Source organism: Lepidochelys kempii, chromosome 4, assembly GCF_965140285.1.
Source record: "Lepidochelys kempii isolate rLepKem1 chromosome 4, rLepKem1.hap1, whole genome shotgun sequence".
Classification (NCBI taxonomy): domain Eukaryota; kingdom Metazoa; phylum Chordata; order Testudines; family Cheloniidae; genus Lepidochelys; species Lepidochelys kempii.
This window is the reverse complement of record NC_136383.1, coordinates 34,569,637-34,585,937: the sequence shown is the minus strand read 5'-3', so window position 1 is coordinate 34,585,937 and position 16,301 is coordinate 34,569,637. Positions and strand designations below refer to the sequence as shown.

Below are 16,301 nucleotides of genomic sequence, written 5' to 3'. Positions count from 1 at the left end.
AAACAAGGAGATAGCAGCATTCAGAGTTAGTCAGAGCATGAAAAAAGTAGAAACAAATAGTTTTATCAGGCTGCTTCAGCAATTCTCAAGTTTAAAACTGGACAAGAAAACTGATCCAAAGGTCACATTCAAAGATACTAAGAATCAAGGCCTTGATCCCCAATGCCTGCTGAAGTTAACGGGAGACTTTTCAATTTCTTCAGTGAGTGCTGAATCAGGTCAAAACTGAGCTATATATAGTATGGGGGGAAAATACATTCTGGGAGGACAAAAAACATGGCTCTAGCTGCAAGGCATCTGGAAACAATTGGAATTTGCATACAGTAATGTACCCTTCACTGATGATAATACTTTTATTATGCTAAACAAAGAGCAGGACTGTTGGTGTGCATCCTTTAAAAATGATTTTGTGATTCATTACTTTCCTAATAATTTTATTCATCTGAGAATTTAGAAGTATCTTTCAACTGCCATTACAGTGATGTTTTAAAAAAAATGAAGGGAATATATCTCCAATGAATATACCAGACCTCAGTTTATTAATAGATTACAATCTCCTTCAGGTAGAGATTGCATCATTTGCTATTCTCTGTGCAGCACCAAACACATCAGTGGCTCAGCAAAATTTAATCAGTCACCTAGTGCAGCACTTGGCACCAACATGAAGGATTCAATTTAAATCAATAAAATCAAACAAGAATTAAGAATATAGGACCAATTTTACCCTTTTTGTATCAAGCATTTTTCTTATGAAGGGGAGTAACGCCGTTGGGAGAAAAGGGACACATTGTAGGTGGGGAAAATAGGGCTCTGTTTAACTGCCATTCCGAGGGTGAGTGGACAAACATACTAAAGCATCCTGAAGTGAGGTAAATAAGGAGAAGGATGAAAAAGGTGGGGGGGAGCCACATATTAACAGAATTATGCAGACATTCACCTGCTGTTGTCATGATCAAGACATGGAGAGGAGCGGCTGCAACAGAATAGATCATTTAGCATAAAAAAAAGAATGGATTAAGTGAAATATAAGAAGAAAACAGAAGAGGTTTTTGACTTAAATATATAACTTTGTATATATATCTATATATAGTATATATGAGGAGAGGATAAAGTAAGTTTGGGATATAAGCATAAACAAACACCACGGGTTACTACAACAGCAAAATTAGAATGATTTAGGATGTCATCAGATCCTCTGTACATGTGTGCCTTAATCCCAGTTTTGAATTGGAGTGTTCAGGTTGGCACTCACGTGCCTAAATTGGGCATTTGGAGTCCTGAATACTTATCTGAAACCCAGATAAGGGACTGTGCTCCCTAGTTCAGGTGTTCAAATTTGAAAATTGGGCCCACAGCATAACATGAGTAACTCTGTATCTACATGTCTCAAATATAATTTCATCAAGAGATTCTGGTGACATCAATTCCATAGGAGCTAAGATTCCATCGCAACCCTCTCTTCTCAAGTCTCCTATCATGAACCTTCTGTCCTCCAGCTTACCCCAACTTAGCATGTTTCTGGTCCTCCTTTCATTCCCCCTCCAGAGTGATACATTTTAAACTTATTCTTCTAACCATTTATGTTCCCGATAATACATTATATGGTCAATTATGTACTTTTCTGACATCACTTTCTTATTATGGATGTCTCCAGTGTCATTTACTTCTTTTGACATCAGCAAAACTTTGCCTATAATGAAACACACCTGAGTTTTGTTTTAAATAACCTGTTAAAGGCATCAGTGTATTCTGATATCATTTAATTTTGTACATTTGAAAAAGACTCTCAGCTGCTACCTGCCATGTCCTGTTTTCACAACTATTTCCAGGAAGTGAATGTCACACTAGGGAAACAATTTAAGGGATTCAAAATACAACACTTTAAATTTATTTAGTTTACCTTGTTAGCAATGATCCAATCTCCTTTTTTGCAGACAGGCAGCTAAGAATGATAACGCTAATTATTTGTCAATTTCAGCTGGTGATTCTCTATTGTTTTTTAGTCCCACTGATGGAAGTAATGTTTCCAGGAGGGTAAACTCACCAACACAACCCCACACATGCATTTGGATTGTCTATTAACCAATCAGACTTCTATTTCCAGAATATCTATTTAATAAATGTATGTGTATATGTAATAATAAAAATAATACATTGCACTTACTTATGCAGTGCATTTCATCTGAGGATCTGCTTTTTTATATATAAAATGTAAGCGTTATCATCTCAATTTTACAGAGAGGAAACTGAAGCACAAAGGGGTTATGGGCTTGTCTACACAGTGATTCAATGTGTGGCAAGTCTGGGTGTGAATCTACTGTGCACTAGCTTGCCATGAACTAACTGGCCATGTAGAGCTTGCTACCATGTCCTAAAAGTTCTATAATGTGCTTTACCGTACTACTATTTGAAATGGGAGTAGACCAAAGTGCACTAGGGAATTTTTAGTGCACTGTAACAGGGTCCACATGGTCAGTTTGTGCACCGTAGATTCGCACCCTGGCTTGCAGTGCACTAAATTGCTGGGTAGAAAAACCCTAAGTGGAAATTTGCCATAGATCACAGGGGCAAGTTAATAACAAAGTAGGTAATAGAATCCAGGTTTCTTGGATCTAACCACATGCTCTAACCACTTGATCACATTGCCTCTTTGTTTGTTTGTAATATAAATTTAACTAAATTTAACAGACAACTGTTAAATACACATTTGTCTTGAAGATTTTTGGTAATCACTTAATTCAGAAGAGTAAAGCTGGAGTTGCTTGCATGTCACCAAAACCCAACAAAACAAGTACAATGTAACAATTTTGCATATGTACCATGCCTTAAAACTGTACCAGTTGCATTCACTGCTACAAACCACATTGATAGATGAAAAAGATACAAAAATGTGCTATTGACAAGCAATATCTAAAAACTGCAAATGGAAAGAGATCTTCAAATTCAGTGTTTCACTTTCCAACCTAATGAAAACATTATGCCCCTTTCACAATGAGATTACAAACTCACTGTAAACTGTGTGACTAAAACTCTTTAAAGAGACCTGCATAAACCTGTCCAAAACCTTTATCTCTCCTAACACAGAGACAGGAAGTTAAAAAAAATAAAGACTATATTTTCTGGCATTTCCAGAAAAGTGATAGGTCTTTGCCTTCTCATTGGTTACAGCATCCAAGAGTCTCTAACATATTGAAACAATCTTAACTTTGCTGAGCATGTCATCTCATGCATGTCTCCTAATGAGAAGGACACTCTGATTGTCTCCAATGGAGGTTAGATGTCCTTCTGCCGTAAAATTATAATGTGGCAATATTTTTCCCTTTTAAGCCGGTTTATTAAGATATAAAGAGAATACTAACTCTGCAAAATAATTGGGAAATGTTCTACACTAAATTATTGCACACTATTGGGGTGTCAGCTCCCAGAGGAGGAGGAGGTTTTCTTGTTTCCAAGGTGGCTATCAGAATCTCTGACCTTTGTTTTGTTGTTCTTCACTCATATGATTGATGAGCCTATAAAAGGACAGAGTTGGGTAAATGTACCCCAAATGTATGGTTAAAATACATACACACACCCTCCACAGCCTAAGTTGTGAGATACATTATCAGGGCCAGGAGGGAAAAAACCTTTTGCTATTTAAGGAATGCCCCACACCCCCTTTTCCTCTCCTTGCTGTGAGCATTCAGCCTCTCATCTTGAGGAGGGGGGCTTCTTGGCTGACTGGCTAGACAGAAGGGCCCAATATAAACCTATTGTCTCGTATGCACCCAAAGTAGGGCTTATAAGCCCTTCCTCTTGCTAAAGAGTACCATTCTGCACCCTCAGGACAGCTCTCCCTCCTTTGGGTTGTGGATTTTGAGGCTTGTGTGGGCAGCATACCAGTCATCTTTTTGGTGTTCAGAAGGAATCTTTCCCTCACTTCCATATTGGGCTGGGCAATGTGATGGGCTTTTTGCCTTCCCCACTGCAGCCCAGGGATCTGGTGGGTAGGGTAAGTTTTAAAATTCACATTGTCACAATTTGACAGATAGCCAGTACAGGTGCTTGTTAATAGGAGTTCGGTTTTCACGATTACAAGCAGAATAGGAGAATGTGGGAATGAGATTGGGGCTCCTAATGTCCCGGACAGCAAGGACAGAACAACTCTTCACACCCCCTTAATCCTCATATGAAAGGAGGGTGGAATCCCATCACCTGAGTCTACGTTCACTGTGTGTGTGTGTGTGTGTGTCGGGGGGGAGGGGAGTAGAAGGCTGACCGCAGTCCTCCCTCACATACAAAGCAGGAAGAACCTGCACTGGACAAGTTATTGACAGATAATTCCCAGTGTGTTATTTAATAAAGTTATAGCCTAATTAAATCACACTCCTGGTGTCTTGTCTTTCTTTCTGTGGTGTCTTGGGACAAAGCCCCATGCTTTAAACAACCTAAAATCAATGCTTCCATAACACTTGTTTTCCAATTGCAAACAAAAAGTTTTTTTGAGTGATTTAAACATTTCCCTGTAGTGTTCGCAAGCCATATATTGCAGCAATCAGCCAGTGTATGATAGCCTAATAATGACTTCAGGTAGTGGGAAAATCATGTAAATGCCAAATTTGTTTTCATTGTTCCAACTAAGTGAAATGCAATAATTAAACAAACAGCATTAAGAGAGAAAAGCAGAGTTTTAAATTTGCTTCAGTTTTAAAATAAGATGTTAATCCTAGAACTCAGTTAAGCACACATGGTTCTTAAACGCTATGATTTAATCCAATGTGTCCCTTTAACATACAAAAGATAAGTTAATTCTTTCGATAAGTCAGTGGAAGGTAAGAATATACTTTCATGGGACATTTTTCAAGGGTTGGATTTTGGTTCTTGAAGGCTCCTTTAGTATTATATTTTATTGGTATATTAACAGTATAAATCAAAAACAGAATAGTAATACCAAATATTACCTCTGTCTTTTGTTAAATACAATTATTTTCCCCATGGCTTTACAGAGGCAGTTGCTTCTATTACATTTAATTGCCTGACCCTGGAACTCAGACTTGGTCATACAAAAGATCTAAGGAATCACTGATTAATCTTTGAACAAAAGTGTGAAATAATCAAGCCCCAGAGAATGTGAAAACACTGTAAAAAAGATAAGATAAAAGATAAAAAAGTAAATAACTTATCACCTGCAATCACTGGACAGTCCAATTGTAGTGTAGCGAAAAGTAATATACATCATCTGGAAAAAAGACCTTTACTTATCTGGCACCAATTCCTAGAATTATCTACCAAAATAATTTTCAAATCTAAATCTTGACACACTCTCTTTCTAGATATAAGTGTTCAGAGTTACTCATTTTTGATTCCAAAATGCAAATAAGCAAACAAGCCCCCAATTTTTTGCCCACACAGGATAACATTTATAAACCCTGATTTGGTCAGGTCTGGTTTATTTAGTTTCTGTCTTGTTCATGTTTCACCAAACTGGTGCCAATAAAAATGCTAACAAAAAATACTCAGTTGTGGGGATAGCTGAAGGCAACTGGTCAGGAACGTATAAACCAAAACGTTCATAAGGCTGCTTGAATATTACTTGGAGGACATTAATTGATTAGCAATAAACATAACTTACTGTGCTGGATTTTTGCATCACACAAACAACCACTATTCACTTTATTTATTAGAAAGATAATCTTCATTAGAAGAGACAGTCTCTCAAGATTCTGGTTGTATCACTGGTGATTTCTAGAATTTTTTCACAGCTTTCATTACATATTGCTGTTCTGGGGCATAGTTTACTATATTTGTAAAAAGCACTTGCACAGTTCACTCAGCCTCCCTTCTCTCACTTTGCAATTTCATTCTGTCAAGGCCTGACACAGTGAAGTGCTGAGGGCTCAAAGTTGCTCAAACTCTGATGTCAAATGACCTCACAAGAGGTGCTCATCATGTGGCAGGATCAGGCCCTTGCTCTCCATTATTAGTGAAAACAAAAAAGGCATGATATGTTTTTCTCTCCAAAAACCCCAAGCATTTTTTGGGGTGAGGGTGGGGATGGGGTATTAATAGTTTGTCAAAAGCTAGGAATGGGCGACAGGGGATGATCAGTTGATGATTACCTGTTCTGTTCATTCCCTCTGAAGCATCTGGCATTGGCCACTGTCAGAAGACAGGATACTGGGCTAGATGGACCTTTGGTCTGACCATGTATGGCCGTTCTTATGTAGTAATCGGTCAAAATCCCTCATGTAAAGCCTGATTCAATGCTTGCTGAAGTCAATGGAAAGATTCTCAGTGACTTCAGTGGTCAATGGATCGGACCCATATTCATATTCTTCTGACTGGCTGAATTTGAATGGTTATAACAATTTTTTTAAATACTAGACTGTAATGAAGTATTATTCAACTCCAAGTTAAGCATTAGCTCAAGCAGCTGGGACCTCAGTTATTCTCTCTCTGTTTTTCTGACCCTCATAGTACATATCAATGGATTAGGTTACTCACCCTGAATGAATAGGGCTTGAAGAAAGCGCCACATTGTCCAAATTTTCAGTGCCCCAGCTTAAGCGATACAAATTCCTTTCAGCTTCCTTGGCCAGAGTTGATACCTGGGAATGCGAAAGAACTCTTATTTAATTTGTATTTTCATATTTAAAAGCAATGAGCCAAACGAACCATAAGTAAGAGTTATTTTTGTATAGCAGGGCTGCAAATGATTAACACTTTAAAAAAGGCAACAAATAAAAATGAGCAATAATGACATCAAAGTATTACAAGCATCTTATTGTAACATCTTGTGCTTTTTCTAAACAACCACAAATATTACTGGCCCCAGTGAACAGGAATACTGGGAGAGACCAGATTTACCCCTCTTTCAATGACTTGATTGTCTCTTCAAAAATCTTCCCTCTGAATAGTGGACCAGATCCTCAGCTGGTGTAAATCAGCAAAGCTCCTTCGATTTCATTTACAGCAATTCAACATTTGACCCCATGCCTATTAACATTGCTAAAAAATCAGATACAATGGAAAGCCCTATAAAGATGTACTGTAGATGCATTCACACATTTCTGGTTCATACAGAATATACTTTAGTATTATACAATAAGCTAGTTCATTTAATAGCAGTTTGAAATTAGACAAGTTTATGGTACAGTTAATACTGCAGCACACATTACGTCGTACAGTTAACAGAATCCACACAGGGATTCTTTTTCATATTTCCAAAATTGAATGTTTAAAATAAATGCATATTGTGCAACTGATCAGTAACATAAAGAGAAAGGTCTTACCTGGTGGCTGGGTATTATGACTGTATCATCAATCATGGCACTGTCCCTCAGGTAGGAGGCATGGCTCAACGTGTGGGACCTGTCTGAACTGAAGGACCGCAGGCTGGTAGGTTGGCAGGATGCCATGGCAATATATCAGCAGTAGAGAAGGTATTGTGAAAATGGGATGAAGGACCAAGCGGAAGAGTGAAAAAAGCATGCTATTAGCAAATATAATGCAACTTCCAGGGGGAGTATAAAATAGAGTCTTGTGGGTCTCTGATTGAGCACTGAACCAAAGTCTTTTGACTGACTCCTCTCATTTAATTAAAAGGAGAACGCAAGAGACTAAACTATATCACAATCTACTTTATTTTCTATCCACCAATGCTTTAAATTAGCTATGTTACTTAATTGCTTCCTTTATACTAAACAGTTACTCCTGCTGAGGCTCTTTGAACAAGTTCTCTCTTCTGCTCCATAATACAAGTGAATTGTCTAGGAAAAAATAGATGCAAATATCTGACAAGAAGCAAAATGAGTCCCTCTGAAGTTTCATTCTGATCCATTCTTTCTGACTCAAATTATAAATGAGTAAGGTTCAGTTTTGTCCCCTGGAAGGTACACAGCAAGGTGAACTGTGGCCAGCCACATGCTTCCTGTGTAAAACAAAGTGCCTCCTGCATGCCTGCAGCATCTCTAAAACAACAATTCAAAATGTGAGCACAGGTTCCTTTGTACGTACACACAGCAATATAGAAAACTGGTTGCTGTAGCAATGAGAGATGCAAGGCAATAATAAGCTGCTTCCAAGCGCCCAGCTCAGAACTTAATTGCAATATCTGCTAGCTCAAAACAAAATCCAAAAAAGCAAAACAAAACAAAGATACCCTAGCACACAAAGACATATCGAGCTAATATGGAGTTTCTGCCTCACAGTACTATTAATTTTGCCCTTTACATATTAAAAACCCTGTGATGGGTTTTTAGATGGGGTAAGATCCAAGTTACCCGGGAAAGAATTTTCTGTAGTATCTGGCTGATGAATCTTGCCCATATGCTCAGGGTTTAGCTGATCGCCATATTTGGGGTCGGGAAGGAATTTTCCTCCAGGGAAGATTGGAAGGCCCTGGAGGTTTTTCGCCTTCCTCTGTAGCATGGGGCACGGGTCACTTGCTGGAGGATTCTCTGCTCCTTGAGGTCTTCAAACTACAATTTGAGGACTTCAATAGCACAGATATAGGTGTGAGGTCTTTTTTAGGAGTGGTGGGTGAAATTCTGTGGCCTGCATTGTGCAGGAGGTCAGACTAGATGATCATAATGGTCCCTTCTGCCCTAAATATCTATGAATCTATGAATCTATGAAAAACAACAGTAAATACAGGATTTTTGGGGGGATTATTTTTTTTCCAAAAAATCAACAGCTCACACCCCTTCGGATTTTACAGGTATCACTGTACATTCATGTAGGTGTACTTCTTGTTATTATTCTATGTAGCTAAGGACACATTACATGTAAGTTTAGGAACTAGCTATGTTCTCATGGATTGCACTTGCGTGGGTACTGTCCATGATAATGTAGAAACATTAGAACACTGGAACTGCCGAACTGGATTAGACCAGTGGGCCACTTAGCCCAATAAACTTTCTGACAATGGTTAGTACCAGATGCTTCAGAGGAAGATGGAAGAAACCCCATAACAGATAGTTTTGAAATAACATGCCCGTACGGGAAGCTTCCTTCTACTCCTGGTTGGTTAGTGGTTAATTTACATCTGTCTCTATTAATCAGAGCTCTACTCTAATTAATTGTGGATGTACCATAAGAATTCAATATATTTGTAGGTTTAAAATGGGATAATTTATTTTCAAGTATTTTAAATATTAAGTGTGCATTATATACATCAGATTGAAGTAAGTACTATTAAATGTAAACGTATTGGAAGTCAGACAAAAATAGTGCAGCAACAGCTCCTGTTCAATGACACTGTATATAATTACATTCATCCAATCGGTTCTTGCAGTATCTGTATTTTACAAATAAATGGCCTGGCGCATTTACATTAGAGATACATAAAATTAAAAGAGCTACCAATGCCCTTCCTTTGCATGCCTGCCATATTGAATGGATTGTACAAAATTGATCATAACAAAGATGATGAAAATATTACATGAATATCAGCCTTGGAAAACTGCCATGAAAATTAGTGCAGAATACCTTCTCACCCACTCTGACCAGGATAATGATGGTGAAAAAACGAATGATATTTCATTTGCACGTCATCAAATATTACTCACCCCGATGAGTGGGCAAACAGAATTGAGCAAGGGTGATATATGGCATTTTGTGGATATTATATGTTCCCTGGATGAAATTCTGACTCCACCAAAGGCAGTGGCAATGGCAAAACATCCATTGACTCCAATGGGGTTAGGATTTCATGCATTTTAGTCCATGTATAACTTGTTTTAAATAAAATGTACTGTATAAAGCCTTGGTTGTAGGTCATTTTGAATAGACAAAGTATGTTACTTTGGCAGATATTTTGTAGTGCTACACCTTGTTTTCCATAATAACATTACTTCAGTAAATATTCATTCTTATATCAGAAATTAAACATCAGTAGCAGACCCCATTTTTTACCACTATCCTTTACTTGCTTTAATGCTTGAAACATTCACAGCTTTTTTACAGTGCCATCCAGATCATAGGTCCTGCTGTTCAGCTAACGTGAGGTTTCACCAGACCACTACTGAGTGAAAAGAAACATGTACTAGGCTCTACTGCTAGTCTCTAAGGTTATGTCTACACTGTGGCTTGGATTTAGCCTCCCAGCCTGGGTAGATCGACTTCCGCTAGTGGGGCTCGAAGTAGCATACAAAAATAACAACATAGATGTTGCCGCTCAGCTGGCAGCTTGAGCTCTCAAGCCCTGCCAACCCCTGAGTCTGAGCTTGGTTGACTAGCCCGAGTCTCCACTGGAGCTGCAATGTCCACACTTTTATTTTTAGAGCATTTGCCCAAGCCCCACTAGTGTGAGTCTGTCTACCTGGGTTGGGAGGCTCCTAGCTGCAGCAGAGACATATCCTGCAGTGATTTGGTCCTCTTTCTCCTGTGGTTAGGAGACATTACTATTACAAGCACTACCATTTGCCCACAACATGCCCAGTGAATGGTACATGTTCATAAATACATGCCCAGTACATTGAAGGTATGGACATTATTAAGAGACATGATAGTTACAAAAATGTGACTGAGGTCTGTGATGAATTAGGAGTATAACATTTCCATTAAAATTTTGTTTAAGACAAACACTGAAATGGCATTCCTCATTTTCTCTGGATTATATCAGTTGCATACATAAGGAACAACCTGATTGCTAAAGCATCTGGTGCTGAAGTACACTAAGTGGTGTAAACCTAGAACCAAGGGTGCTTTTGGGAACCAAGACCTCATTATTAATGGGAAGCGGTGTTGAACAGAACTGATTAAGAGACACGTACACTAATTATTATTTTTGCTAGGCTTTTAGGAATATTGTCACATAAAGTTACACTAAGTAAGAGGCAAGATACTCTAGGAAATCTACTAAAACATAGATTCTCTGCATGGGTTGTTCAGATAATGTTGCCAAATTCACAATTGCAGGATGCACTGGATCACTGGGACTCCATTCACCCCGCTAGTGACCAATTGAGAGGATAAATGTAGCACTTACCACTGGTGACACCTGGTGTGGGAAATACAAAATGTTTTCTGTTGCCTGAGCACTCTGTGAAAATTACTGGAGCCCCCTGCAACTTTATATAAACCAGTTTTGGAAACATTCCCTAATAGATCCCCACTTATGGATAGAAATCTTTCCCATCTGACATGGCAGATACGTTTGAGTTAAGTTGAGGAGTGGAGGTCATACACCAAATCTCAAACCTGAGCCTTTCCTGAACCTAGGTTAGCTGACAGATCATTATATGCTACTATATACCAGGTCATCTCTCTTGTCTGAGAATATACCTAACTCCAATAGCAATGCCATTCATTTGGCCCTGTGAAAAACAACAACTCCAGTACATATGTCATCAGCAGGCCTGCAAAATGGATGGATAGTGATCGGTGTTGCACGAGTGTACTGGGGATGACACTGTTTACAGGCTGTGTAATACCTACCTGGGCATAGTGCTAATGAAAGCATATTAAAAAGAATGATGGGGAGAGAGAAATAATAAACAGGGAATAAGGTTACAAAAGAAAAGTATAAGCTTTTTAAATATAATTTTAAATGCATAATAATACATGAAAATGGGCAGCTTAAATGATTTGCTGTGCTGCATTTGTTAGAGCAGAAAAAAAATGAAATCTCTATTGCATTGCATCGTCTCTGATTCAGGTACTGCAGCAAAGCAACTTTATTTGGGCAGTGTTAGTGGTAATTCCCATGAATATGACCTTACTGTATTCGTGAAAGAGCAGCATAAAGATGGACATGGGAAAATGCACATTTTTGTTTGATTCTTCTTCCTGGATGTCCTTTTGCTGCATTTCAGTTTAAACAGATCTGCTACAGGACCAGGAAATAATTTTCATATTGCAAACAGTGGGCCAGATTTTTGTCTCAACTATGCTAGTGTAAATCCCCTGAGATCTATGCATGTACTCAAGATTAACACTGACATAAATGAGAACTGAATCTAGCCCAGCATCAATCTATGTGAGCCTTCTTATACAACTCATTGAAAATCAAAAAGAAAAAAAATCATCACCACCAGCAGATTATTATTAACGCTTTTTGATTTTTTTAACCACTGTGTTGTAGGATTCATTGGATTTACTGGAGCAGCAAAGGTTCCAAGTTTGGAAGGCCTAAATGCTTAGGGGTTTAGATATCTTATGACACAATCTGAGTCATTTCCTGGCTTCTTTTGTTCCAAGAGTGATCCTAAGACCATTTAAGTCAACTGAAACAACTCTACTGATTTTCCTGGGCTTTGGATCAGAACCTGTTTGGTGCTGGAATAACATACTACATTGGACAGTGGCATGGGTTGCAATTTGTGTGGCCAAATTCTTGACGCAGACAGTATTGAAGGAAATACCACCTCTGAATGCACTAGATTTGGAAATGACATGAACAATTTATACTAGACACTGTAATTTTCAAACCTAAATGCCTAATCTTGGACACCCATTTCCCTCTTTGGGCACTTAACTCTGAATTAGAAATGTGGATGTCTGTCTGTCAGTTTGGGGACCTGATTATGCATTGATGCTCACTAGTTAAATACCGAAGTTTGAAAACTGGGCCCTGTATTGTAATGTAGACTACACTGACTTGATGTGAATTACAATAAACCCTTTCAAAGTGTAAAGGGCTATTGCTCTTTTTGATTTTGGTTTTACAATATAATGCTACACTTCCCTAAGCACTAGTACACCCCAGGTACAACACCCGTCTGTGCAAGATAGCCCCAGTGAGGTTTCTCCTTCTGTGCTGTGGCTGGTAACACAGGCTAGAGCATCCCACTGAGGCACTAAAATATCTCAGCCGACTATCCCCTAACGCTGAGCCATCTGTTCTGTGCCAACTGGAGGTTAGGATAACTCTATGACCCTGCCACATAGCCAATATCACTCCTCCTTTCCGTGGGTAAAACAAGGAAGGATGGTACATTGCTTTTATTCTCAAACCATGCCTTTGGTTAACATCCTACCATGAATCATGGACAGACTTTTCCTTAAGCCCTCTGGGCTGTTAGGACCATGTACAGTATTAGCGTACAAGAAAATTAGGTCACTGCCAGTTGTAAACTTTTTTCCCCAGTACCAAATATATTTGGTTCCTGGTAGTTTTCTTCTCATGACTTCCTTTTGACTACTCCTTTCTTCTAAGAAGTAACAATAATTATAGAAATGAGAGAGAATAGGCGTATCACATAGCTATTTTGAATTAAAGACATTGAGAAGGTCTGTGCAGAGAGCTTAACTATTCAAGAAACTTATGCTCTAACTCATCATACAAGCATATAATCTTCAGGTAAAATACCTGTCAGATCGGCCTCCCTCCAAGCTGTACCTCAGATAGTTCATACCATCTAGGAACTGGCTGCTGGGCAAAGAGTCATCACCTAGTTCTTTCAAGTCCTCTGGCCTAAGGTATTCTCCTCCATCTCCAGTCATTGTGTCATCACCTTGAAACAAAACACAAACACAATCCACACAGATCAGTAAACTCACAAATCCCACATTATTTACAGATTGGGGTAGCATGTCAGCGGGATGGCACAAATAACTGGAAGGTAATTCCCACACGCACCACACTGCAAATTACGAGCAATTAATATACACTGACAAAACCGGCACATCAAGCAGGATAAAGCCCACATCAAAATCAAGATGAGTAAGCAATCAGTTTTTGTCGTCCATCTTTTGCCATTTTACAGATTTTCTGAAGGACTAATTTCTGTATCATTCTGTAGATTATCTTTTACTTTGGTTCCTGTAACGCTGATGCCAGCCAGCTACCAAGGTGGTAGGTGTCAGCTACAAACTGACACGCTCACAGCTGGAAGCCAGGCCAATTCACTTGTGTATTGGTATAGGTCAGAGGTGGGCAAACTACGGACTGCAAGCCACATCCAGCCTGCGGGACTATCCTGCCCGGCCCCTGAGCTCCCGGCTGGGGAGGCTAGCCCCTGGTCCCTCCCCTGCAGAGATGCTGCCATGCCGCGCTGCCAGCACTCTGGCCCGCCGCTCCTCCCGGTCAGTGCGGGCGGTGTGGCTGGCTCCAGCGGGGCTGCGAGCTCCTGCTGCTCTGAGCAGCTTGGTAAGGGGGTGGGGGGAGGGGTTTGGATAAGGGGTAGGGAGTCCCAGGGGGCAGTCAGGGGACAGGGGATGGTCGGATGGGGTAGAGGTTCTGGGGGGGGCAGTCAGGGGACAGGGAGGGTTGGATAGGCATGGGAGTCCCGGAGCGGGGCTGGTGGGGGTGTGGATGGGGTCAGGGTACTCAGGGAGCAGGGCAGGTTGGATATGGGGTGGGGTTCTGGGGGGGCCTGTCAGGGAGCGGGGGTGTGGATAGGGGTCAGGGCACTCAGGGAACAGGGCAGGCTGGATACTGGGTGGGGTTCCGGGGGGCCTGTCAGGGGGCGGGGATGTGGATAGGGGTCGGGGCAGTGAGGGAATGGGGAACAGGGGGGTTGGACAGGGAGTGGGGTCCCGGGGGGGCAGTTAGGGGCGGGAGGTCCCAGGAGGGGGCAGTCAGGGGACAAGGAGCAGGGGGGTTGGATGGGTTGGAGGTTCTGAGGGGGCAGTCAGGGGGCAGATAGGGGGCGGGGTCCAGGCTGTTTGGGGAGGCTCAGCCTTCCTCACCCGGCCCTCCATACAGTTTTGCAAACCCAGTGTGGCCCTCGGGCCAAAAAGTTTGCCCACCCCTGGTATAGATCAAAGTGGTTGTTAAATAGATTCAAATGTGTTTGGTGTTTAAACCTCATGAAAACTAATGGGATGTTGCATGCGTAGTTATCACTTATCTGAATACTGTTAGAATGTAGTATCACACATTGACGTTGTATATCCCTATATCTAAGTGACTCATCAAACAGAAAGAAGCCGTGTAATGCAAATGAAGGACAGTAACAGGAAGGTGCTAATTATTGCGCTTTGCAAAGCAAATGGTCATTATGTATCATGATCAGAGATCAAAGACCCCTATCCACATCCCCGCCCCCTGACAGGCCCCCCGGAACCCCACCCAGTATCCAGCCTGCCCTGTTCCCTGAGTGCCCTGACCCCTATCCACACCCCCGCTCCCTGACAGGCCCCCCCAGAACCCCACCCCATATCCAACCTGCCCTGCTCCCTGAGTACCCTGACACTCAAAGAGGAATAACCATTATAAAATAAACCCCTAGTCTCTGTCTCAATAGGCCCAAGCAAGAGATCATTTAATAGCTAACCATTTTTTCTTTCACAGCTAGAGTGTGAAATCTAGAGTATGGAGATCATTTTGAAATGAGGGGGAGATATTGGCTAAATTTCTCTGCTGGTTTCCAATGCCTATCACAGCATGCACAGAAGAAAGGTATTATTGTATTATTGTTCCCTTTCTGTCAATAAGATTTTAGGAATTAGCTTTGGTATACTTACCAAATACTTCCTATGAATGTACATTTCTCTCTCTCTTTCTCATTGAGGCTTTTGACCTGCTTCTGTAAGTCATCCATACTTGGCTACATACAGAAAGCCAAATCTTGTTTTCAGTTATAAAATAGTAAATCCAGGGTAAGTGCATTCATTTCAGTGCAGGTTTTCTGGATTTACACTGGTGTAATGCGACAGCAGAATTTGGCCATGTGGCTTTAAAGTATAATAAAGTATTTATAAATTGTGTTTCTTCATTCTAACCAAGATTTTACATCCTCCACCTCCTGCTATTAGATAATTTTGGAAGGCCCTATGTTTTCCACTACGTAATACACAACGGCTCTTATGTCAGCAGTGAATTTAGCCCTGACTAGTCTGCTCAACCTTTTTCTCACACACATTAACTAGGCTTGGAAAGATTAGATTTTTATTAGTACATGTCATTTCTCCACACACACAAAAATGGTTGAAAAAATATTTCCAGTACTGATAATCAACATTTACAGACAGGCAAACTAAGAAAAATACTGCTTGAGAACTTATCAGAGTTTAAGGATATGTATTCTGTATATTTTGATGTGAGATGTTGAGAAGTTGTGTTTTAAAGCTTTAATTATTTGAATCTCAGTATCTACAGTCTTTAAGCAATTTTTGTCTGACCCTCCCCAATGTCTGACCCATTCCACAATTTCTCACAACTGTGAAAATTTAAATCAGTAATAGAAAAAACTGCTTAAAATAAATACTATGATAAAAAAGTAAAAATCTAATTCTGCCAAGCCTACACATAATCAAATAATACTCCCATTACTTTAATGCTGCTATAGAAGGCACTTGAATATCTGATGTGATTCAGTGAGGAACATTCTTGAGAAGAAGCTACAAAGCAGCATTTTAGCATTGTTTACAGAAAA

General features: G+C 40.1%; 1 protein-coding gene across 28 annotated transcripts in view; it reads right to left on the bottom strand.

The window, feature by feature from the left end:
- The window catches only part of ANK2 (ankyrin 2), a 566,593-nt gene that overhangs the window by 71,044 nt on the left and 479,248 nt on the right, over positions 1-16,301 (bottom strand). For 15 of the 28 annotated variants that reach the window (XR_012158530.2, XM_073340925.2, XM_073340929.2 and 12 more), the window contains 5 exons: positions 13,292-13,436; positions 7,272-7,374; positions 6,484-6,587; positions 1,901-1,942; positions 938-973 (listed from right to left, as the gene is read on the bottom strand). Coding sequence is in view for 27 of the 28 variants with exons in the window: in XM_073340925.2 (XP_073197026.2) it covers positions 938-973; positions 1,901-1,942; positions 6,484-6,587; positions 7,272-7,374; positions 13,292-13,436 (430 nt within the window). In the remaining variant the exon portion in view is untranslated. The remainder of the gene's footprint in view (positions 1-937; positions 974-1,900; positions 1,943-6,483; positions 6,588-7,271; positions 7,375-13,291; positions 13,437-16,301) is intronic. The other 13 variants (XM_073340931.2, XM_073340940.1, XM_073340943.2 and 10 more) reach the window with 2 other exon arrangements.